Source organism: Mytilus trossulus, chromosome 8, assembly GCF_036588685.1.
Source record: "Mytilus trossulus isolate FHL-02 chromosome 8, PNRI_Mtr1.1.1.hap1, whole genome shotgun sequence".
NCBI classification, from domain to species: Eukaryota; Metazoa; Mollusca; class Bivalvia; order Mytilida; family Mytilidae; genus Mytilus; species Mytilus trossulus.
The window spans coordinates 1,955,130-1,980,163 of record NC_086380.1 but is presented as its reverse complement, the minus strand read 5'-3'; the positions used below and the strand labels follow the sequence as shown (position 1 = coordinate 1,980,163).

Genomic DNA, 25,034 nt, shown 5'->3' with positions numbered 1-25,034 from the left:
TAGGATATATATCTTGATATTATTAGACTGAAGGTCATGACCTGGCTACTACATAATGAATGAAGTAACAAGTATACATGTACCTATAGTATAGATCTTAATCTGATTGACCTACAGGTTAAATACCTCCAAGGTGGACTAACATTTTAGGTGGCTTTTTTATTTAAAATCGTGAAAAATTAGAATTAAATTATTTAAAGGGGAAAATGTATCAAGTCAACGGAATTCATATTATTTTATCATATTTCTTTATTCTAGTAAAATCTATGAAAAAATTTAGGACAATAACAATTAAAATTCATGTTTGGTTAAAAATGTGTCAGCTTATATTACATGTAGTATCTCAGCAAAACTAGCCAGCATCTTAATTTTAAAATCAACTGTTTTTTCACAGATAATTACGAGACATTGTGACCAAAATAATCAAATTGGCCTTGAAACTATGGGTGCTATGAACTGAATGGTATCAAAAGGGAAGGGAAAATGTCTGAACTGAAACCCAAATATAATTTTCGATGGTAACGCTACACTACCCTTATCAATATGGACCCATGCACCATAAATGTGAACTATGTTCCAAGGAAGTGAACAACTTTTAATCAGTACTTTTACAGTAAAACTTTGGTATAGTCCCTCATACCGGCAGTCACAACACAACAATCAACAAAGCCACGGAATACCACCAGATAACAATAATAAATAGTAGGTGATAACTTTATTTATCTTCTGTTTATATTCATTCATTGTACCTTATTTACCTCTGATAGGTAAATTCTTACACTGCAATATACGGTGACGATTTACGATGTCCACGGTACACGTTGATACAATGGTTTTACTGACTGACACTTCTGTTTAAGTACTATGTATATTATACAGATAAATACATGTACATCTCATTCATAAACAGCTGATAAGTACGGGAAATTCACAAATTATTGCCAGGTTATTATACATGAATAATATGACTTGGTGATGATCGTGATAATAAGACCTCGCATTCTATATGCAGATTTTCCTAAATCACAAGAATGAATCTTGCATTTGGTCCAATTTTTAATAATGCTACTTAGTCCAAATAATTTTGACGTCTTGAAAGGCTCGCATTGATAATTATTTTTTTTACCGTCGGTCGTCAACGAAAAAAATTGTAATAGCCTTTCAAGACGTCAGAATTATTTGGACTACAATAATGCTTTAAATAATTGCTGAATTTACAGTAATCTACATGTATAATGATCATGATGATGGTTTTATCTTATAACATTCCCTTATCCTATTTAAGTTTTAATTTTATAATCCTTATGGTGTCAGGTCTAAATGAACATGGACTTTGATCTCCTTACTGCTGTATTTCATACATACTTTGAAAACCATATATCTACATGTACTTAACTTTGGCAGCTTTTCTATAGTTGTCTTATGACATACATGTACTCTCTATGTTTTTGTTATTTATAGAATTTAGGGGCAGATCATCTATAGACCAATCTCCTGTGTTTTTTATGAATGGTTTTAACATAGGTTGACCTGAGGTCAATCAGCGTAAATGGCATCATTGAACAAAATTTCAATTTATATCAAATACCACACAATTTAATTCCAATTAGGAACTTTACGCGAACTTTTCAATATAACAAGAATGAAATAAATTCTTCCAGAGTGAACTTTAAAAATAATTATACCATTAAAATGTCTATATGGAAAAGTAATTTTGATCCTCAATTGAATTTCAAACTAAGACCAAATACATTTGCTGAGATTTATGGCAAAGTGCAGCCGTAATTTGTTTCTTGGTACATATAATTAGGTTAAGAACTTATAAAATATTCAATATGGTAATTTTTTCTACCTCGCTTCAAGACGGCAATAGTGAAAATTAGTTTAAAATTAAGTTAGCAATGGGAAATGTAACTATCATTGGTTAAAAGAAATAAACGTATACTTGACGTTATGTAATATGTTTTTGAGTACAAAGATAATGTGAACTATATGTTAAACCAAGTAGGAAAATACTTATAAATGTAAATCCCTTTGAATGACTTGATAACACCATTAAAGTACAAGAAAATGCATAGTCAGCAATACTGTAAGGAAACCAGTCTGTACTGTTCCCATGAAAATAAACTGACCTGAAACTTATCATACTGAGCCACCTGATTTGTAAGGACAGGTGCAAACCTGGAATATTTCATGATGTACTTATCTGAGAAAAGTGTTGTAATAGTTACAAGGTTAATTCTACAAAGGTCTTACTCTATAATCTTGTTGACATTGGTCCAAAAATTATTTGACATTTGCCAGCTTTATGGAAAGTGCCAAGACCAAGGTTTGATACTACTTTGACCTTAAACACTCTTCTGGGGGACTTGCCTGGGCTACAGGGTGCAATCTTTGAATCCTTCTCTTTGGTTAAAAGTCTCAATCATAATTATCTCTTTCTTAAAAATATACACAGATCAAATAGATCCTACCTTTACTGTAGTTCAAGGACCACTATAGATCATGCATATGCAGGTTTTATTTAAAAAGGATACACTTCATGGAAGAAATCTATGTGAGGTGGTTGTAGAATGTCCAGTGCTGATAATACCTGAAATATAACAACAATTTTTAGATGAGAAATACATGTATCATTAAAAGCAAGCTTGTTATATGATATGTTGATGTACATGTTCTTTCAATATAAAATATGTTACAAGTATACTTGTCTACATGTCCATTGAATCTAACATTCGTAGGATATCATTTTCATGGATTTTCAAGGGCACTGTATGTTGAACCACAAATTGAAGTGCAGATTTTCTATATAGGCTTATATCATGTATATGCAGACTTTCCCAATACTATAAGAAATCAAATAGCCACAAAAAAACAAAAACCACGAAAATTGGTACTCATAAAAATAAATGCATCCACAGTAAAACAATTTGCTGCTTAGAATAGAGCGGATTTAGTTCATTGTTGACTTATAAGCACTTAAAGACCTGTCAATAAGACATTCCCCTCCACACAGACACAGCAAATGTATGGAGGTTTTAATGTCTTGTACATCTAGGGATTTAACAACATGTAAAGGTAAACTTCAAACAAACTTTTCATAAAGACTTTGTATAATTTTTATATCTCTGTCTGTTTTCCGCTATAAAAATGTTGAATTCCATTAAGTTAACCTCCTGTGTGTAGATAGGGAACACAGTATGCCACAGCGGAGTCCAAATAATATTTTATTTTACTTTACGTTTTAAAATAAATACAATTTAGATTGAAACGTTAATATCTATTATAAAATAATGACTTTTTAATCCAATAAAGTTTAATAATTTACATTCAAGTCTGAATAAAGAAATCGATTCCAATTGTTAATCTTTCGCTGTTTAATGTTATTGTCAAAATAAGTAGTTGACCTTATAACCTTTCAATTAATTTAAAGAGACTAAATTTGTATAGGTCTGGAAATCTTAAATAAATCAGGATGAAATATCTAGTTACATGTAATCTGTACAATTCTCAGAACTTATTATGCATGAAATATCTGCTACCAGACAAGCATAATTATCAATTATAGCAGTGAGCACAGGCACTTGTTTCTGTCAATATTGGGTTTACTATCCATACCAGTACAAAAAAAAAACACAAGGTAGCTAACGGGAATTTCAATGTGTTCGCTTCAACCAATATTTTGTTACTTTCCCTTGTCCCTTTCACGAATAAAAGTACACCAGTCTTTCGGTAATTGATTTATCTTTACAATGAAACAACTCTCACGTACCTTGAGAATACCCCTCAAACAGTATAACACACTTGAGATGAGAATTATTGACCTTTTTCCAGACCATTGAATTTGGACGGACTTAACTTCCAGTTTATTTAGGAAGTTAATAAAACTGTGCAATCCCATTGGTCACATTTTTCTGGATTCTGGTAACTAGTATAAATAAACAGGTAACCAGATGAATTCGACCAATCAGATTGCTGTGTTATATTAACTTCTTAAGTAAACCGGAAGTTAAGTCCTTCCAAATTCAATGGTCTGGAAAAAGGTCAATAATTCTCATCTCAAGTGTGTTATACTGTCTGAGGGGTAATCTCAAGGTACGTGAGAGTTGTTTCATTGTAAAGATAAATCAATTACCGAAAGACTGGTGTACTTTTATTCGTAAAAGGGGCAAGGGAAAGTAATAAAATATTGGTTGAAGCGAACACATTGAAAATTCCCGTTAGCTACCTTGTGTTTTTTTGTGTACTGGTATGGATAGTAAACCCAATATTGACAGAAACAAGTGCCTGTGGCAGTGAGGCTAGATACAGTGCATTAGGTCAAATCTAGGACATAGAGTTATTATCCATTATATATGCTTGATATGTTTGAGCTTCTGCTATTTGCTTCTAACGGACTTTCTGTTTAGACTTTTCGTTGGACATCGCGATTGACATCAGTATTTTTGTTATTTTACTTTTTGATTTAGACAACACAATACAGTTCATATTTAAAAAACACTTAAGCATTCAACTTTACTTTGAAGCCAAAACTCTGCTTTTAGCATTTTTCTCTTCATGCTCAGTTTATCATGTTTTTAATATTACATATTTTCAAATCATTCATGAACAAAATGTAAAGGAAAATTAATAGTATACAAAGATAACTATAAAAGAGTCTAAAGCAACAAAGGTGACCTTATCAGCTGTTTTTTCACCTGTACAGGTAAATAATTACAATTTATTCATCTTTTGATTCTCTGATAGAAAATCTTAAAATCAATCTTTTTACTTGTGGTAGAAAAGCTGACAGACTTTCTACTTTAAGGCCGACTGCAGGTGTTATATTTAACTGGGTGTATATAATAGGTACAATAAATTTACAGACTTTAACTTCACACAATTAATTCCCTCCCATTATATATTGGGGGAGACAAGATGATTATACAGAAAATAATTTCTGACTTTGTATATTCATTATTATACATATTTCACAACTGAGCGATTTCTATGTTGATTAATGATTTATATTTATTTACCACAAGTTTAACATTTGATGAGATAAAATAGGAGTGGGGTTATTTCTGTTGTCAACTTGTGGTGACCAGCATATTGTTGATTCACTCTCATGGAAATAAATATTTCAAATGTTTTGTTCAAGTCTGGTCAATTCATGTACAAACTCTGCTTCAATTTGACTATAAAGTTTGTGTTAGAGAAGTCTAATATCATGAATATATAGACTTAAATATATGTTCATTTTTAGATAAACTGGCTCTCTCTGGCTGACTGAGGCAGACGCGGATGCAGCGGGGGGGGGTTCCGGGGTTGGAACACCCCCTTTTTTTGGACGATCAATGTATTTGAATGGGAACATGTGATTGGAACCCCCCCCCCCCTTTGCCTGGGTTAGGAACCCCCCCTTTTTAAAATGGCTGGATCTACCCCTGACTGAGGTATTGTTTGTTCCACTTTGTCTTTGTTAATAGATCTCTAGGTCTGTCACTTTCAGACTTTTATGTAATTTCTATTAATGTAATATTTCTTTAATTTATCATGAATGAGATTTCAAAAGTCAACATCAAAAGAACTCCAGAACAAATGACTGCATTATTAATGAACTATCAATTTAATTAATAATACAATTACTAATACAATTACTAATACAATTAGATGTCATTAGAGAATATGATCAATCAGATCAATACGACTGGTGTAATTTGTCATGTGATCTCAGTGAAAGTATATCATACGCGATATGATACATGTGTAAATGGCTATATATTGTCAGTTTTACATTAAATTGATTTTATAACATACATGTCTAATATTATGCTCTTTTTGGTTTTAATTGAACATTGTAGTCACTGAATGGACAAGCATAAAGCTGCATCTTTATAAAATTATACGCTAGAAAAACATTCCGACTTTAGTTTATCAAACTAATTGAAAAGATAAAATTTAGATTTTACAAGATCTCAATTCAAAAATATATAATAAAGCAAATGGTAAGGTTTTGTTACATACATGTACAGGTAGATTTGGTGCCTGGAGGCAGGAGAAATTATTGTAACAAGTCAGGTCTCGATAGACAAAAACAATATTGTTACAACTACAATGAAAAAGTACAAAAAAGATTTTTTTATAGATATCTCTATAACCATGATAACCGATTGACATGGGATCTCTAAACTTTAACACGAGATAAGTGAGAAAAAAAAATCCTCACAATAGATTTCTACTATATTACAACTCAAGAAAGGATTAGGTAGCAAGTTTTTTTTTAATTATACTACAATGGTATAGGAAGGTATAAACTGTGCATGTCAAAAGTTAAGTTGAGGACTAGTTTCCTTTGTACTCAAGCTAACCTGAGAAAGAGGGTAGACTTCTGAGTATAACTGTTGTAGGGTAAGGCTGATACATGTAGGAGGTTTCCTAATTCTACAGACAATTGACTATTTAGAAAGACCAAGAAATGAGTAGGTTTGTCATAATACCACTACATTGATGACTTAATCAATTTAAGTGGCAGTCAACAGGGACTAATTTAAATACTAACTGATTATTGAATCCTCTATAAATACACAATCGGGTCAAATGTTTATAACAATGAAAGGTGGTGAGCGTACCTGTACAGGTAAAGTCAGGTCTGGACAAGGGTGGGTTATCTTTCACTCTGTCAACATATGGTGACTGTGACTGATAGTCTACAGCTCTAGTCAGCCTACACCTGTCGCTGTCTCTAAACAAAGAAAACAATTCACATCCAATCTCCCAGCAAACAAGCTGAGACAATATGGGCACAAATTTCACCTGCATATTTCATGATCCACACAAACAAACAATGATAATCAATCCTTTTAGAGACAAACCATTTAATTCAAACGAGGATAATATTTTACAAACAATGAAAGGTCGGTCATTTGAGAACATTTCCTCTTGAGTCTACAAAATCACAATTGTGTACAGCTTTCAAAATCTGTTTTAGTACCAGGAATTATCATCTTCTTTAAACATTTTTTTATCACTGTTCATACAAATATCTCTAGTAGTATATAATACAAATAAAATACTGAAAAAAATAACAGAGAAAATTTAAGTACATGTACCTAAAGCTCCTGGTAAAACTAGAAATTCTGACACAATCTACAGGACATAGCCAAGATATATAAACAATGTCTGAACGACAGGTGGGACGGATACAGGAAGGCTCAAATAAATTCTATTTTCCCCTCATTCTTGAAAAACCTAGAGCTTCAAGAATTTACACACTTCATAGATTAATATAGAATCAATTAAATATTCCATGACAAAATTAGCTGTCCCCATATCCTTTTCCTGAAAGGTTTAGGTTACATCATAGTACTGACATAATTCCCATAGTGGGTCAAACATTAGGTTATAGAATTCAGTGAATATCTAGTCTGTATGAAATGAAACGAGCATGATGAGCTGACTTGAACAATAAAATTGCACTAACTTGAATGATAAAATAAAAACTTTTTGTAACCTTGGTATGTAAAATATAATCTTGATCATGCCTATCTACTTGTAGCAGAGATCCAATGTAACGGTTATTCTGACATGTCAAACAGACTGAAAGCCTTGAAAATGTAAAAGAAAGTGTTTTATGCCAAATTTATGGCAGAACCAAATCAAGGTGTACATGTATCTAAGTTGAAGCTCAGGTTCTAAAGAGTTGAATCTGTGAGATGTCAATATGAAATTATCTTTGGCCAACAAAAACAAAGAATGGCATTTAAAAATGTCCTTCTTGATATGTCATCGGTCAACATAATAAAATATCATTCTGAACAGGCACACTCCAAAAAGTGCAAAGCAAGTGCAAACATGTAGAAATATGCATACTCCCAAGCAGACATTCCTCAATGCATCTGTTTCTACATGAGAAATGATGGATAAATCGTCTTCACACTGAACTATGTGTATTACAAATCATATGATTAACTATGAAATCTGACATTATATGAACAGCTGCTTAGTGAGAAATGTACATCATCAATTCAATCCCAGATAAAAACAAAAGATCTCAGACAAAACCAGGTCATAGACAGAATATTAGAAAAGTTTTTAAAATCTTGACCAATATTGATATATTTGGTGAAATTAGTGGCTGAGTTGGACTGATAGTAGATCAATAGGTCTATTGGTTTATATTGTAGGAGTTAATCAGTGTTGATTGGGAAGATAAGGGTCATCTCATGGTCACTATTCTCAACAATGTTATACATTTAAAAGCTAGAATTAAGTATCAAGAATGGTCTTTATAGCAAATTTGTCTTTAATATTTTTAATTAATTTCAGAAAACTCCTTTTCTATGTACATTGTTACAACTCTAGATTCTACTGAGCAGGAAAAATAACACTTATGATGCCACTGAAAGTTGAATTATTATTTCAGTCTAGGCGGCCTAGTGGTCTTAATCAATGAACAGATATTGCAGGAGTTTTGTCTCAAAAGTCAACAGCTCAAATCAGCAACATCAAGAAGAAAAAAAATTGCTTCCACAAATTTGCAGATTTAACATTATAAGGCTGACATTTAGAGTATTTATACATGTAGATGGCTGATGCATACATGTACATAAATAACATTTGAACATTTCTAGGTTTAAATGGAAAATTGTGTCATGTATACATGTACATGTACATATATATGCCAGTTATTTGTATCCTATTTGGACTGCAGCTGCAGTATATAAATATTGTTATCTATAAACACGATCGAAGCATGTTTATATCTGTCAAATTACCACTTCATTCAACTCACTCAAAATAAAATTATACAAAACTGAATGTACTTGAAATGTTAAATTTCAAAAGTAGAAAAATAACCCAGCAAAGAGGAAAAATTTATTGAATGAAAAAAAAATTGTTAACTTGCAGCTAAACCTTCAAGACACATACAAGTTAGGAATACTGGAGAATATGACAGTTGTACATTTGTTTGGCGGGTAGCAGTGTTTGAGCATTTGATTTTGCCATTTGAGTATGGACTTCCGTCTGTTTTCAATTTTCCTCACAGATCATTTTTTTTTGTTATTTTAATTTTTAAAAGATGTGCATAAATCAGTTGAAAGACCTGACAAATCAAAGCAAAGATTTGAGTTTCTAGAACTATATAAATTGAATTTGTGACTTGTATGATGATTAGATGTACGCTTTTACATGTACGTTTTATATATAATATTTTTGAAAAGTCTATATCATGTTCTTAGTACTTACATTGTCGTGTTTGAAGTGACAAAGCATTCTCAGTTCACGGAATACTCTTTTGGAGGAGACTAAATTCTGGAACACACTTGGCATTTTCTTCAGGGCTACTCGCTTTCCATCTCTTGGATCCGTCACTGACCTATAAATAGATTCACTTTTTAATAATTGTTGACAATTTGAAGTTTGCATTGTTTCAACAGAAGACTTTAAAAAGAAGCTGATTAAAACAACTACATGACGAACATGTAAAAATTATAGGGTTACTAAAATAGACATCAAATAGTCTTGTCTACCATAGCTAAATAGACTAAAAAAATGTAAAAGTCAAATGTATAAGTTCTGCACACAAACAACCAAATGTTGATACTTTTCTTCAGCTGCAAAAAAATACAAAAAAGTTCATTTATTTCAATATCGATTTCTTCTATAAACATGATAAATTAAACCAACTTTTTTAAGTACATTTTGAGATCATGTTAAAATTTAACATGGAGTTTTTCGTGGTCATTTACCTCAGAGTCATTACCTTTTATGTATACCATGTAAATGACTTTTTTGACCTGTTAAAAGTTGTCAATGATCACTGTGGACAGTCACCTAGAACTAATGTCTTTATCAGAAGTTCAACATTTTAACATTAAGTTTCTGTGCATTTAAATTGTCTTCACAAAACAACAAAATTCAGATAAATATTCTTCTTGTAACATGTAATGTATCAATTTAAGATAGGGTTAAGTTAAGATTCGACTTAAAAAATTTAATTGATTAATCGTAAAATCAGATTGCAGCTGGAGGTTCTGATTCAATTATCATATAAAAAATTCATAAATAATGCAGGAATGTGGTACATGTAGCACACTTTTCTTAGGTAAAACTTGTGCATGTCATATATATATATAATAAACATGTAGTATTACCAATAACTATACAAATGCATCAATGTAGAGTATTGGACACCAAAAAGTGTATATATACTTACAAATGGGTATTTTATATGTGGTTATATGTGGTTTAAGACATTTTCCAATTTCAGAGAGGAAGTTGGCATGAGGTCTCTGTTAAAAAAGGTTTTGTTTTACTTTTTCAAGTATTGTATCTGACAGGGGTTGTTAAAAATTATGCTTCAAATTATCATATTCTTCATTTTCTTTATGATGGTTCTTTAAAAACGATCGTTTTTGGTTTGCTTCTTGTGCATTGGAAAACATTTTAGATTATTTATAGTTTGCAGTGACCAAATTCATGACAATGTACATGTACATGTATCTTGAATATCTCCTTTTGTTAATTTTCATTTGTTTACATTGAACATCATGAACATGTTGAACATCCTATTGAATATAAGTATATGTTCACTTCTGTGTGTGCTGGATGCCATTTTTTCTTTTTGAAACTGATAGACATAAAGTTAACAATTGGACTACAACTGTGAACTGAAACCTTGAAGTTTTTGTTTCTAAGATGTATTGATATATTTTTCATGAAACTATTGTTGTTTACAAAAAGCTAAAAAGTTGACTGCGGATCATACCTAACTATTTATATTTATTTTTCATAACAAAAACAAATTCTAAGTTCATGTCTACAAATTAAATTTAAGTGGGATCAAATGAAATGAATTCCAAAATATATTTGACCTGTCCGTACAAGATAATTTCATATAAATTTTATTTTGTATCTTATTCCGTTTTTCAATTAAGTTTAATTGATAACAATTATCTATCAATCCTGTTAAATTATGAATGGAATGATTTCTTTGTAAAAAGGTAAACTGTGTTCACATTGTCACGAACAATCAGCTGATTTTGTGACAATGTCACAAAGAAATTACTTCAAGAACAAAGAAGTTGAAACGAAGAAGAGGCAATGAACGGTACCCGTTTCCTTTTTATTTTGACTAATTGAATAATATGAAAATGAAACATTTTATTATTATTTTCTTTGTGTAAAATATTTTATGAACAGACTTGCACGAGACGAACAAAGAAATATTCACTCACCATACAACACCAAAAGCCCCATAACCGATTGGCCGGTCGGGTTGTACATCTTGAGGAGGCACAACCTGAAAGTATGGGACAGCTACTGCTGCTGTTAGGATTGCATGCTGAGATGGAGCGGGCGGTGCCCCTCCTTGAAAAGCCATGATATGCCTCGCGTGTCTATGTCCAACCACTGCCATTACAACCCCACGAACACTGCCTGCACGAAAAAAACGCTTGGAATGCTAAAATTTCACTGTTGCATTTCTAAGTCCGATACATCCACACTCACTAATGACTCTCCGAATTAACTGGAGAGTTTGGTGTTGAAATCTTATATAAATTTACCAAAACATAAAGATAATTTCGTGTTATTTGGTGACAGGGTTCTGACTCACACGCGAGTACGGCACACAAAGAAATCACGTGACAACGCTTCAATCTTTCCCAAAATGCAATGTTGTCTGTTGTAGGTCACGAAAAGAAAAGTAGTATTTAATTAATCTTTTTCAATTATCCACTAGTGAACCATCTAGGAATCAATGCAAAATGTTAAGATAGTTGTTATCAATATCTCAAAATAGTACAATCCATTTAAGACTCATACTTTCTCAAAATGTCCAGTAACTGAAGAATGACTTGAACAATATGTCAAACCGAAAGCACGTGTTTGTAAAAGACACGCCCACTAATTATTTCTTTTTACGGAAGTGATCATCATGACGACAAAGGACTGATGTAGACTGTGGAAGCCTTGTTTTCTTTATTCAGGTTTTGATCACGTCATAAAAATCTCATCCTACGAATAAATATACACGTAATCCGAATAAGGATAATTTCAATTACTCAAATGTTCATGACATAAACACTGGGAAAATAACAATGTTCTTATGACATCCATGGAATTTGATTGGCTAATTAGTATTTTAATTAGTGTATTTGTATATTGTCTAATTGGGACAATTGTCCTGTATTTTTGGAATTGGATTATCATGAAGCAAAATTGATGGATTTGAACAAATTTAAAAATTAATAAACCTTAGAACAAAAGACAAAATAAAATATTCTTTTTTTATAATACATAAATATTTGTTTAACAAATCAACTTTAATAATGTTTAAATCCATTCCTTGAAGAAATGAATGAAACAAGTAGTTTTTCTAAACTTTGTAGAATTTGAAAAAAAAAAATAATTATAAAATTGAATTTGTGCAAGAGATTAAAATTGGTTTGAGTAGACAAATCTATGTAATAAATAAGAAATTAGAGCAGGATGGAATATAAGCTATTTTTTTATTTAGTTTAAAATACTATGAATTATTTTTGTACATTACAACTGTTGTTTGAACTCCAAAGAGGTAGAAAAAAAGGATGAAGAAAACTTGACTGCATTTTTAGACTTTCTGACAACATTTGAGGGGGAGGGTTGTCATAAGTAATTATTAAAGCTATTAAAAATACATGGGACAATGGAAAAATTGAACCAAATTGTATCAGTTTATAAATATCAAATTGATAATTATTGATGTGATGCTTTTCTTAGTACTGGTATACATATGTTGATTGATTTTAAGAAAATCATAATCTTAACATTTTTTTTGTTTATTTTTTTTCAATATTGAAAATTGTATCCATAATTTTAACGAGTTATTGAACCATCTTGTAGGTAGATAGTTATGACTATTGAACTATTAGTTCCATGTAGATGTGGGATAATTGATCTGATAAAATTAGATTTCATTGATATTTTTAGATTGATTTAAAGATAGGCCATGTAATGAGTGATCAATGTTATACCATTATAATAACAGCACATTGATTCCTGATGAAAGTCTGATGTAATGTGGAGGTTAGACAGAAAATTATTGCCTAAAACCTGGTATGTATATAGTTATAATTGTATGTGGAAGACATGTAACACAAATTTAACATTTTATGTGTGGAGGACAGACAAGTGGGTGTGTGCTTTAAGACAAGCGATGAAATCAGAAATCACCAATAAGGAAAAAAATAGGGTTGAAACATGACTGAAAAGCATTAAAGAATAGGGCATGTGACTTGCATGTCAAGTACACAAAAACAAATACCTTGTAGAATTGGACCTGAAGATATTGTTCCATTTTCGTGACTTTAACTTCCTATAATTTGTATCAGCATCATGATAATCACACACACACACACACACAGACACACAAATTTTATTTAGAGTCAGCTGTTTTGACAGATGAAATTATTAAAAATATTTACATTTGAAGGCAATAAGTTAGTACTTTGCCCTATAAATAGTGAAAAATTAAATGTTGCATGTATAATGTCTTTTATCATTAAGGTTCAAGACATGCATCAACATATTTTTGTGCAGCCAGTCTATTGACCACCACTGTAACACTTTTAATTGGAGAAGGAAAGAAAATACATGTACTGTCACAAATGTTCACTTTGACCTTTTTAACAATGCGTATATATATCTCAATAGAAATCTATGTTAAAAGGGATCTGAATAGCAAGGAGCAATTACTCAAAAATTATAAATGTTCATAGGTAAAATCTGAATTGGATTCCCATGGAGTACTGTATATATATAGTCCTCACAACAGCTGACTATCAAAAGATTAAAAGAGATACACAAAAAATACAAATAGAAAAATACAAGAAAAGCACTAGGATAAAGGTATGATAATAGATAACAAACACATTTTACATCTATTGATCTAACAACTGTATCATCTTTATAATAGTTGTAAGAGACTGTAAACAAATGTTCAGGCCGCTGAAGCCTACCCCCGGGTGAAATATTTTCATGCTGCATTGCAGACCCATCGAAGGTCTTGGGCTGTTTTCTGCTCTTTGTTCAGGATAGTGTCTCTTTTACACATTCCCCATTTCCATTCTCTATCCTTTCAGTATTTAGGATATTGGGCCCTGTTGATTCATGCAAGATTTATTTAATTGTTTTTTCCTACAGAAGGATTTTTTTTTAACTGCAGTTGAAATTGATAAATAAAATAATATTTACATTACACTGGTTTTTTTCTAAAACAAGGGAGACAATCTATAGTGATAAAAATCAGAATTGTAAAACATGATTTGTCTCCCATTGAATTGTAGAATTTTAGATTTATAAAACAATTTGTAGAAATGTCCTGAAGATTTGACAATGAATTTTTATAACTTTCAATGAGTTATCCTAAATTTGATTGCGATAGTTGTATAATATAAACAGTCAGTTAAAACATAACTGCTCTTGACTGAAGTTACTTTTACAAATGAAATAGTTTTCATTCAATTGAAAAAGATTGAGATTTTATTGTAGTCATGTTGTAATTACTGAGTTATGTCAATTTCTGTCTCTATATACAAGTTTCGATTCTCTTGTTTATATTTTAACTTAGATTCAGTAGCCGCTAATTTGGTGGAAGTTGTTTGTTGCAGTATATCAGATTTGTTTATCATTTATTGTTTTGTACACATACATGTATGACAGGATGTTAGTGTTCTTTTTTGGATTGTTTTAAAGTTGTTAGTTTGTGACCTATTATATTTCTATATGAAGTTAAAAACATCATATAGAAAAAAACACACAGAAAAAAATTTAAAACACTAAAATAATCTAAAAGATTTTTGTCAACATTATAAATAAGTTTGGACAAAGATCTCAAAACATAAACAAGGCTAATTCATTTTGTGATAGATATATGAAGATGTGGTATGAAAGATAATGAGACAACTCTCCATCCAAGTAACAATTTTTTTTAAAGTAAACCATTACAGGACCTATATATACAATACAGGTGAAGGTATGGCCTTCAACATGGAGCCTTGGCTCACACCAAGCAGTAAGCTATGATAATAAAGTGCCCCAAAAAATAACAAGTGCAAAACCATTCAAACAGGGAAACCAACAGTCTATTAATCTACATGAAATTGAGAAACGAAAAACACTTATGAACTACATAAACAGAGGACAACCACTGTATGTACATCAGATTCCTGACAATAAATAATATGTTTAAAATTATTAGAATGAAACAAATATTATTTATATAACTAATATAAGAATAAGAAGATGTGGTATTGATAGCAAATGAGACAACTCTCCACCAGAGACCTAATTTACAAGTCAAATCAACTATAGGTCACCGTAGGGACTTCCGCTAAATAATGAGTAAATCCAGTATAACAAATAGAAAAAATGTTTGGACATCATGTTTTGAGTGAAATATTAAATATTTATCTGTAGAAAACCAGTATATTAAAACATGAAAGTAAGATATATAAAATGAGGGTGCCTTTTATATGGCCTTCCAAATACCGTTTCGATCCCTAACATCACTGAAGAGACATTTATTGTCGAAATCCGGATATGGTGTACTAAAGAAATATTGACACCGAATGTTTGTGGCACAACATCCTGTCCACAAGTTAACATTTTTTTTTTTCTGTGACGTATTAAATTTATAATAAGATCCATTTTGTTACAACTTGTGATCAATTTTATTTGGCAATCGCCAATGGCAGTCAGCAGGGTTAAAGAACATCAGTTGTTTGACCTGTTAGTCAAATGCGTTTTGTTTAAATATACTTTTTCACTCTTTTGGAAAATGTTGTTTGTGCTGTTTTTAGACCCTTCTACAACGAAATTTGTTTGACATGCACACGTATAAAAATTGCGGTTTTTATCCAACGCAGTCATAGGTTTGAACGTAGTTTTCAATTTAGACTCGTTTATATATATATATATATATATATACGAGTCTAAATTGAAAACTACGTTCAAACCTAAGATTGCGTTGGATAAAAACTGCAATTTTTATACGAGTGCATGTCAAACAAATTTCGTTGTAGAAGGGTCTAAAAACTGCACAAACAACATTTTCCAAAATACCAAAAAAGTGAAAAAATATATTTAAACAAAACGCATTTGACGAACAGGTCGAACAACTGATGTTCTTTAACCCTGCTGACTGCCATTGGCGATTGCCAAATAAAATTGATCACACAAGATGTAAAAAAATGGATCTTAATATAAATTTAATACTAAACAGAAAAAAAATTTGTTAACTTGTGGCCACGATGTTGTGCCACAAACATTCGGTGTCAATATTTCTTTAGTACACCATATCCGGATTTCGACAATAAATGTCTCTTCAGTGATGTTAGGGATCGAAACATTATTTGGAAGGCCATATAAAAAGTAACCTCATTTTTAGAAAAAGTACCCTCAATTTTAGATCAACTCTTGAATTTTAAGAGTCAATATAGGATGAACAGATCATATAAACCGGAGGGAAAATATGATACATGCCCAAACAAAAAATATAAACGAGTCTAAATTGAAGAATACGTTCATGCGTTGGATAAAAACTGCAATTTTTATACGTGTGCATGTCAAACAAATTTCGTTCTAAAAACAGCACAAACAAACATTTTCCAAAATACCCAAAAAGTGAAAAATATATGCATTTGACGAACAGGTCGAACAACTGATGTTCTTTAACCCTGCTGACTGCCATTGGCGATTGCCAAATAAAATTGATCACACAAGATGTAACAAAATGGATCTTAATATAAATTTAATACTAAACAGAAATTTTTTTGTTAACTTGTGGCCATGATGTTGTGCCTAACAGAAAAGCTTTTATGCTTAGATTATCAGAAAGTGTATCTAGTGAGCCTGCCAGGATGAGCAAATATTGCAGATGATGAACTCAGTATCAAGAAATTAAAAGCCATACATCATGCAGGCCCGTAGCCAGGAATTACCAAGGGGGTATTTGGACTCATGAACTCGACTTTAACAGTCACAATTTGAACAGAACGTTGACTTTAACAGTGCTTATTTGGCTAGGGGTATGCATCATGTATATTATTCCTTTTCTTGACAAGTTGCTGTCTTAGTTAATTATGGTTTTTGTTTAAGAATGTAAATTAATTAAATGAGATATTGGTTATATTTTTTTTACAAATATAAAATGTTTGTTTCGTTTAATTACAAAATTTAGGAAAAAACTTTGTTGAAGATATGCAATGTCAGTGGTCTATTGTTGCTACATAAAATAAGGAATTTCATTCCAGGAAATATTTTTATAGACAAGAAGAAAAAAATCAAGAGTTATGGCCCTTTATTCAATATCTTTAATTGGTGTTCAAAACAAACGCAGTGTTATGTTTGTATTATGATGAACAGTCTTTGTAGATTAAAAAACATATTATATAACATCTTTATAAATTATATAATGTTATATCTATATAGATATCAAAGTATTTTAAAACATTATTATAAGATTAAATTATGTAATCTTATAAAATTATATAAATACAATGTTATTTTCTTTAATTTTTTAGGCAGTAATCTACAGGATTATATAATAAAAAAGAAATGGTTTGAAGAACACAAAAAGTGCTTAGTTTGCAGAAATATAATATCGAATTATCATTGTAATCATGATTGTTCAGAAAAATTTATTGTAAGCAGGGGTCTGTGGGGCAGCAGTAGATGAAAGATAACATTAACATTCTTACTGAAAAAATGTTTTATAAATTTATTTTTAGCACATGCAAACAATGCTTCCTACACTTTTGTGTAAGCTACTGTTATTCATAAAATTCATAATTGTAAAATAACTATGAATTAAACAACTAGTCATGTAGGTTTCACAATATAAATGATAAGATAAAACAATCTTAAATTGTGACATTAATTTATCAACTTGACCAACTATGACTTTTACAGATCCGGAAGTGCTGGACCTAAAAACATCAAATCCTGAGGTCCTGAATTTATAAAAAAATAAATCTGGACATCCTGAAATACGAAAAAAGCAATCTTAGATCCCGAAAGGGTCAATCCCGAGGTTAAAAACACTCATTGCATTCACAACTTCCCAAAAAGGTTCTGCCCCCTCATATCTCATAAAGGCTAGATTTTCAGAAGCCTATTCTTGAGAGATTTCCAGACTAAAATTAAAACTGATTCATTAGCTGTTTTGACAGATGATTTTTTTTTTAAATATTACGTTTAAAGCCAATATATGATATAAGTATAATTTGCCCTATAAATAGTAAAAATTAAATAGTGCATGCAAAATGTGTTTAATCATAAATGTTTTAGACATTACATCAACATATTTAAAAGAAAAGGAACTTCCTGTTTATATAAAAATCTTTAAAAAACAACTTCCTTGGATTCATGTTTTATTTGTGTACAACCATGGATTACATGGGTTGACGTAAACCACAAATTCAAGTGAAAATAGCTACATTGTAGAAATCTTTATAGAGTCATTCTGTAATTTTTTTGTTTATTCCACATAAATGTACTTTTGTTCAGTGTAATGGCTTAAGAATACAGTGAAAACAAATTCAACAGTTTACCTATTTGTTAAAACAACAAGACACATTATATACTGGTCAGAAAATGGAATAATTATATATATATGAAGACCTTGTTATACATTTCCTCTGTATACATGGTATAATCACATATTATTTAGTTTTTAAGAATGTACGTACCGATATATATTTTACGGACATTGACATCAGAATAAGTGATAGTTTTATGGTCATTCACGATTGTATATGTTAATTTTCAGAGATGTAATTTTGAGGACTAACCATGTTGTAATTGACTTTCACACTAGTATATGTTAATTTGTATAGATATGTAATTTTGACAAGTTGTTTTTTATGCCTTGTAGGTAGTTATTCAGTTTGGAAAATGATTTGTTGACTTCCTGTTTCAAGAAGAGAGAACTATAAGGTATTTATTCTTTTTTATTTTATTTAGATTCTTCAATGTTAAATTCTCAATAAAAGTTTTACATTTTGCATTAGAAAAGTTATCTCTCTAAAAAGGAAGCCAGTTTAACCAAAACATTGGATGTTCCAGTTAGGTTACCAGAAAAAAGAGAAATACTGGTAATTGACCTTTTTTATATGCCAAAGGTAAACATCTTTGATAGGTACATAATAATTAAGCAGTTCTGTTGATTGCGAGTCTACCAAATTATAATACATGTACTTTTAAATTGATGAACATCAACAATAAATGAAACACATATTCATGTATTTGCTTTTTAACATTTAAAAGTAATTTTATTTAAATGACCTCATGCAGTCAACACACATTATTCTGTGTTTTGAACAGAGTCAAACATGCAAACATTCTGTATGTGCCTGTCATAAGTCAGGAGCCTGTCATTTTTTGCTGTATGTATCATATTTGGTTTGGGGGTTTCTTGTTATGTACGAAAACCAGGCTGTTTAGTTTAAACATATTTATTTGTAACTTATATTAATCCCTTTCCACTTTGTGGGTGTGAGTGCTGCCTTGTAGCGGCATTAGCCTACTCTTTTTCGAAATCTACAAGGGTGTTTTTAACGTGCAAGAGATATGGCTCTCTCTTAACACAGGTCAGCCATTTATCGTCCCCTTCCGACAGACTTTCATCGTTTCCATACTCACAAATGGTGTCAAGGGAGAGCCGAAAATTGAGTTCCTGAAATTTTAATCCCAAACGGGAATTGGACCAGGAACCTTTGTGTTAGAGCTGTTTGAAATGTTTTACACTTGTAACATCCAGTTTACTATGCATTTAATTTATTAGTTTTGCTGTTGAATGCTGTATGATGACTTATAAATGTTTATTTCTATCTCATTTAGTCTCTGGTGCCCAAGAGCTGTTTAATGGCAATCATACCACATCTTCTTATTTATATATACATGTATAATACATGAATTATGAGAAATACTGTGTTCATACATTTGAAACTTATGAATCATTTGAAGTGTGATATCATTGGAAATAACTGAGATAAAATATGTAGGATACAAAATCAAAATTGTTTACTAAAACATAAGGGGTTAGTAAACACTGTTTGTTAGCATATACTATTAGTTACCATATGAGGTTAATAAGGAGTTACTTCCCTTTCAAAACAAAAAAGAAATCTGAAAAAAGAAATAATGTTGAGTGATTGAAATCAATTCATAAAACAAATTTAAAGCTATCAAGTTTATATTGTTAGCATCTGTTTTTTGTATGAGACAAATTGAAGAAGGTTCTTCATACTAAGGATTGCTTTGAATAAGGCAGATAGTTGGTAAGATACATTTGTTACACAATGTACTGATGACCTAATATGTTTCTCTCTCACCCCATATGGAATTTATTGACCCCATATACATTTATATCATATTGGGTCACTAACACACTATGTAACCAATAATATATGATGTAACTGATAAATGAATGACTATTTTTCACAATACTACAGTAACATTGTAATAGGGCTCATATATAAATGTAGTTATTCAGTGGCGGATTTACCGGGGGGGCACAAGGGGCACGTGCCCCCCCAGTTGAGGTCACGAAAATATTTTTTTATCACATTATTTTCTTGCGACACAATCTAATTATCTAGAGATGCCAGATGTGCGGAAATGTGAATTACCTCACAGCTTGATTTGACTTCCTTACGAGTCGGTTAATTGGCTTTAGTTTCAACATGTGTGATTTATTACCCCTTTACAATTTATCGATCAGCAGCGTGTAAATATTGACAGTTATGTGTAATGTCTATTTCCAAAAGCTTTTATATTAACTACGTGCCGATTGGTGAAATCTCTGATCAAAAAAGAAATGACAAATCAAAATAGTTCTTTCATAATAAATAAATAAAAATAGATGTTTATTGTCTATAAAAAAGTAAAAACACAAAAATACCGAACTCCGAGGAAAATTCAAAAAGGAAAATCAAAAATCAAAAGGCAAAATCAAAAGTCCAAACACATCAAACGAATGGGTATAAACACGTGCTGTTTGTTGATATATAGATACGGCGATGTTAAAAGAAATATTGCAATTATAAATTAATGAGAAAAATGATCAACAACTGAATTATGAAGAGACAAATATCCATCCAGAGTTTTTTTGGGAGTTCCTCAAAACGACAGAAAAGTGTTGAAACTCCAACCACAAGAATTGAAGACTTTACAAATGCCGAATCAGCCGTAAATGAAAGGTAATTGAATATTTTCACTTTCTTTAGTAATCATTAAATTCTCATCTTTTATCCTTTTGTAAAAACGGAAGAACGTAGATCTACAAAACAATTTTTTTAATAGAAATTCACCGTATCATGAGGGTCTAGATGGGATAAAAGAATAAAAATTCAGAAAATGTAAAAAAAATGTGTGCAAAATGTGCAAAAAAAAATGTTTATTCAGAATAAAAAGGTGGAAAAGTATAAAGAATATCTGTGGAAGATAACTTGATTAGGTCATACAATACTGATTATAAAAATGAATGATGAATGTACGGGGGGAAAATATAATTGCCGAAAAAAAAATGATAGTTCATTTATTTTATAGAAATTACTTGTCATATAATAAACTGTAATAAAATATTTATTCATGTGTGCAAAATCTTTTCAAAATTTCTTTCAGTCAAAAAGCTGTTGAACAATCAGAGTCCGACACCAGGTCCCAGTGCCTAACTCCAAATGATGTAACTTCTTGGTTTGGTAGAACTTTAAATAATGATGAGAAATATACAATCTACACAAAAGGTGTGACTATTCCTGATACTTTCAAGTTCCCATCTACAAAAATAGCTGATAAAAACAGATGCTTTCGGAAAGAATGGATCTCCAAGTATCCAGGCTTAGTTTATAGCATAGAGGAGGATGGAGCATACTGTCTGCATTGTGTTTTATTCGAGAAGGAACCTGAAAAAAGAGGCAAACTTGTCAATGCCCCTTTCAAAAACTGGAAAAAGGCATTGGAAGTATTTGATGAACATTTTTGGGGGAAAAGTACCAAAAGTTTAAAACGAGGAGGTACAGGATATCAAAGACATATGCAGTGTGTAACAAACGGAGAAATGTTTCTTCAGCAGATCAATTTTAGACTAATGTACACATGACCCTGAATCATGGTTTAGAGAGCCGCAAGGAGAAAAATTTGATGGTTTTGGAATCAATTGTAAAGACCGTCCTTATTTGTGGAAGGCAGAACTTTGCTCTTCGAGGCCACAGAGATGATGCAAAGCACATTGTAAATGGAAATACTGCAAATATTGGAAATTTTCAAGCACTTTTGGACTTCAGAATAGATGCTGGTGACAAATTTCTTGTAGAACATTTCAAAACCGCCCCCAAAAATGCTACATACAGGTCAAAGACTGTTCAAAATGAAATTATTGACATTATAGGAAATATCATTAGGACAAAAATAATCAAAGACATATCAGACAGTGGAGGGATGTTTTCTGTATCTGCAGATGAAGCTAGAGATGTATCCAACACTGAACAGTTAGCCGTGTGTCTACGTTTTGTTGATTTGGCAGGTAATAACTAATATATCAACTAATGCATGTACACTGGTTAATCATTTATAATCTATTGTTTCAAACTTTAAAAAAAAATATACATTGAATATATATGTCAAATACAGCTGTTCATGCATGTGTTATCTGCAACTATTATCTGTTTTCACATGTAAATTATATGTGCAGGTATAAGATGTAAAATAACAGTAAAAAAAAAAAAAAAAATTTTGAATTAAATATCATTCTATTTAAAAGGTGTCATTAGAGAAGAGTTTGTTGACTTCATAGAAGTGAGCGAAGATACAAGTGGAGAAAGAATATCCAATGAGCTTCTGAAGCTGCTTCCAGAAATGGGACTAGATTTAAATCTAATGAGGAGCCAATGCTATGACGGTGCAGGTAAATCTCATTTAATATACCTCAGTGTGTTGACAGACGAATTTGTTTAATGATAAATATACTGTAACAGTAAGCATAGTTTTGTTACAATTTTGACATGCTCTCAAATTCATTGCTCCTGTCATTGTATGTTTTAAATGATATTTGCACATTCACACATATATATATATATATACTTTTTCTCCAGGTAATATGACTGGACATTTGAAAGGAGTTGGTCCCAGAATTCAAAGGATATACCCAAAGGCATTACACTTTTGGTGTACAGCTCACCAGCTAAACAGATGTATAGTTGCTGCTGCTAACATTCCATGTGTCAGGAATATGATGGGAACTGCAGATAAGGTATACAATTAATGCTTTTCTATTAATTCCTCATATGATAATATTATAATTTTGTTTTGGTCATATACCAGTAATTAAATGTGCAACACATGTATTGCTTAATTATTTTAATCAAACTATAAGTCTTTATCTTTGATAGGTAGTCAAGTTCTTCAATTGGTCTCCTAAAAGGCAATCATTTCTAGAGGACCAGCTCCAACATTATAGAAATGAAACCAAAAGAATGAAATTGAAGGAGTTATGCAGAACCAGATGGGTGGAGAGACATGATGCTTTTGAGATTTTTTGGGATTTCCTTCCAGCAATAATAGAAACCATGGAAAAGATCAAATCAGTGGACAAAAGCCCAGTTGCCATAAGTGACACACAAAGTCTAGAAAACAACATAACATCCTTTCAATTTCTAGTCTCCCTGCTTGTGACAATGAGATGTATTGGATACCTGAAACAACTTAGTACATCACTCCAAGGTAACTGTCTAAGGGAAACAACTCTTATTTAATTTGATATTGTAAAAAAGCAAAACAAAAACAGAAACTATTTTTTTCATCAATTTATTTACATTACAAAAAGAACATGTTACCAACAACATCATATTGTTATTAGAATTCAAAATCATAAACACAAAGTTAAACATGCTGATTGATTTTGTCAATAACTATTAGAAAAAAAGGGAGATAACTCAAATACTCACAGATCTGACTAATTAGTAAATTAACTTTTCTTTAGGTAGAGCTGTTGATGTTGTGAGTGCCCTTGAGTCAGTGAGCCTTGTCAAGGAAGCTTTACAGGATGTGAGAGACAATATTGGTGAATTCCATGCTAAGTGGTATTCACAAATATTAAAGATGGCAGATGATCTAAATGTAACCCCATCTAAACCAAGAACATGTGGCAGGCAGACAACAAGATCAAATGTGCCATGTGAATCAACAGAGGATTATTACAAGAAAACCATTGCTATCCCTCTGCTTGATCACATGTTAACAGAAATGAATTCCAGGTTTGGTGACCTGCAAATCAAGGCATCCATGGGACTTCAGGTAATACCTGCCATGATTGGTCAATCCTCAACTACTGATTTTGAGTATTTTGTGGATGATTTACCATCTCCTTCAACACTGGAGCAAGAGATGCATATGTGGAAATTAAAATGGGCAAATGAGACTGATCCACCTTCAGATATTATCACAGCATTACAAAACTGTAGCTCAATCATATTTCCTAATGTGCACCAAATTTTGAAAATTTGTGGAACATTTCCAGTAACCTCATGTGAATGTGAGAGAAGTATCAGTAGACTGAGACTTGTGAAGACATACTTACGATCAACAATGTCAACAAGTAGATTATCTTCTCTTATCATGATGTATGCTCATAGGAACATGACTGTAAATCCAAAGGAGGTGGTGATGCAGTATGCAAGGAGAAATCCAAGGAGAATAGTGCTACCAGACATTCTTGTTGATTAACTTTATTGAACATACTTTAATGTACACATGCTTATTATGCCTCTTGTTTGAATTAACATATATAAATATCTTAACAACTCTTTTAAAATATTTTCATGGTGCCCCCCCAGTCATCAAGGTTCTGGATCCGCCCCTGTTATTTATACATTGATAAATGATTAAAAAGATGTGTTTGTCAATTAATTTATTTTTATGTTTAAATTCATGCAATGAAAAGTGTTTGAAAAAAATGGGGAAAAAAAACAGAAAGAGGTTGTACCATGATTTTAGACATGTGTGGATCATGA

General features: G+C 31.3%; 3 protein-coding genes across 5 annotated transcripts in view; 2 read left to right on the top strand and 1 right to left on the bottom strand.

Moving 5' to 3' along the window:
- The window catches only part of LOC134728104 (serine/threonine-protein kinase NLK-like), a 41,567-nt gene extending 29,746 nt beyond the window's left edge, over nucleotides 1–11,821 (bottom strand). Inside the window, exons 1-3 of the mRNA XM_063592532.1 lie at nucleotides 11,220–11,821; nucleotides 9,229–9,358; nucleotides 2,538–2,593 (exon numbers count right to left, since the gene is read on the bottom strand). Of these exons, the coding sequence (XP_063448602.1) occupies nucleotides 2,538–2,593; nucleotides 9,229–9,358; nucleotides 11,220–11,401 (368 nt within the window). The 5' untranslated portion in view covers nucleotides 11,402–11,821. The remainder of the gene's footprint in view (nucleotides 1–2,537; nucleotides 2,594–9,228; nucleotides 9,359–11,219) is intronic.
- LOC134728105 (carboxypeptidase D-like) overlaps nucleotides 11,019–25,034 on the top strand; it is a 39,886-nt gene continuing 25,870 nt past the window's right edge. The window contains exons 1-3 of one of the 3 annotated variants that reach the window (XM_063592534.1): nucleotides 11,019–11,092; nucleotides 12,955–13,080; nucleotides 18,899–18,960. The gene's annotated coding sequence lies outside the window, so the exon portion shown is untranslated. Of the gene's footprint in view, nucleotides 11,093–11,883; nucleotides 11,973–12,954; nucleotides 13,081–18,470; nucleotides 18,490–18,898; nucleotides 18,961–25,034 lie in introns of those variants that run through there. The other 2 variants (XM_063592533.1, XM_063592535.1) reach the window with 2 other exon arrangements.
- On the top strand, nucleotides 21,072–24,747 carry LOC134681516 (52 kDa repressor of the inhibitor of the protein kinase-like). Its single transcript, XM_063541155.1, has 7 exons — nucleotides 21,072–21,224; nucleotides 21,649–22,069; nucleotides 22,111–22,549; nucleotides 22,787–22,930; nucleotides 23,118–23,275; nucleotides 23,415–23,745; nucleotides 24,005–24,747. Exons 1-7 carry the CDS (start codon nucleotides 21,103–21,105, stop codon nucleotides 24,745–24,747), a joined length of 2,358 nt encoding a protein of 785 aa, XP_063397225.1. The 5' UTR covers nucleotides 21,072–21,102.

What these genes read in the sequence shown, in the direction of transcription:
- LOC134681516 (XM_063541155.1), top strand. Translation starts at nt 21,103, where the DNA reads ATGAAGAGACAAATATCCATCCAGAGTTTTTTTGGGAGTTCCTCAAAA. An exon ending in CCAATGCTATGACGGTGCAG is followed by an intron (nt 22,931 to 23,117) that starts GTAAATCTCATT and finishes CTTTTTCTCCAG; the next exon opens with GTAATATGACTGGACATTTG. An exon ending in TGATGGGAACTGCAGATAAG is followed by an intron (nt 23,276 to 23,414) that starts GTATACAATTAA and finishes TATCTTTGATAG; the next exon opens with GTAGTCAAGTTCTTCAATTG.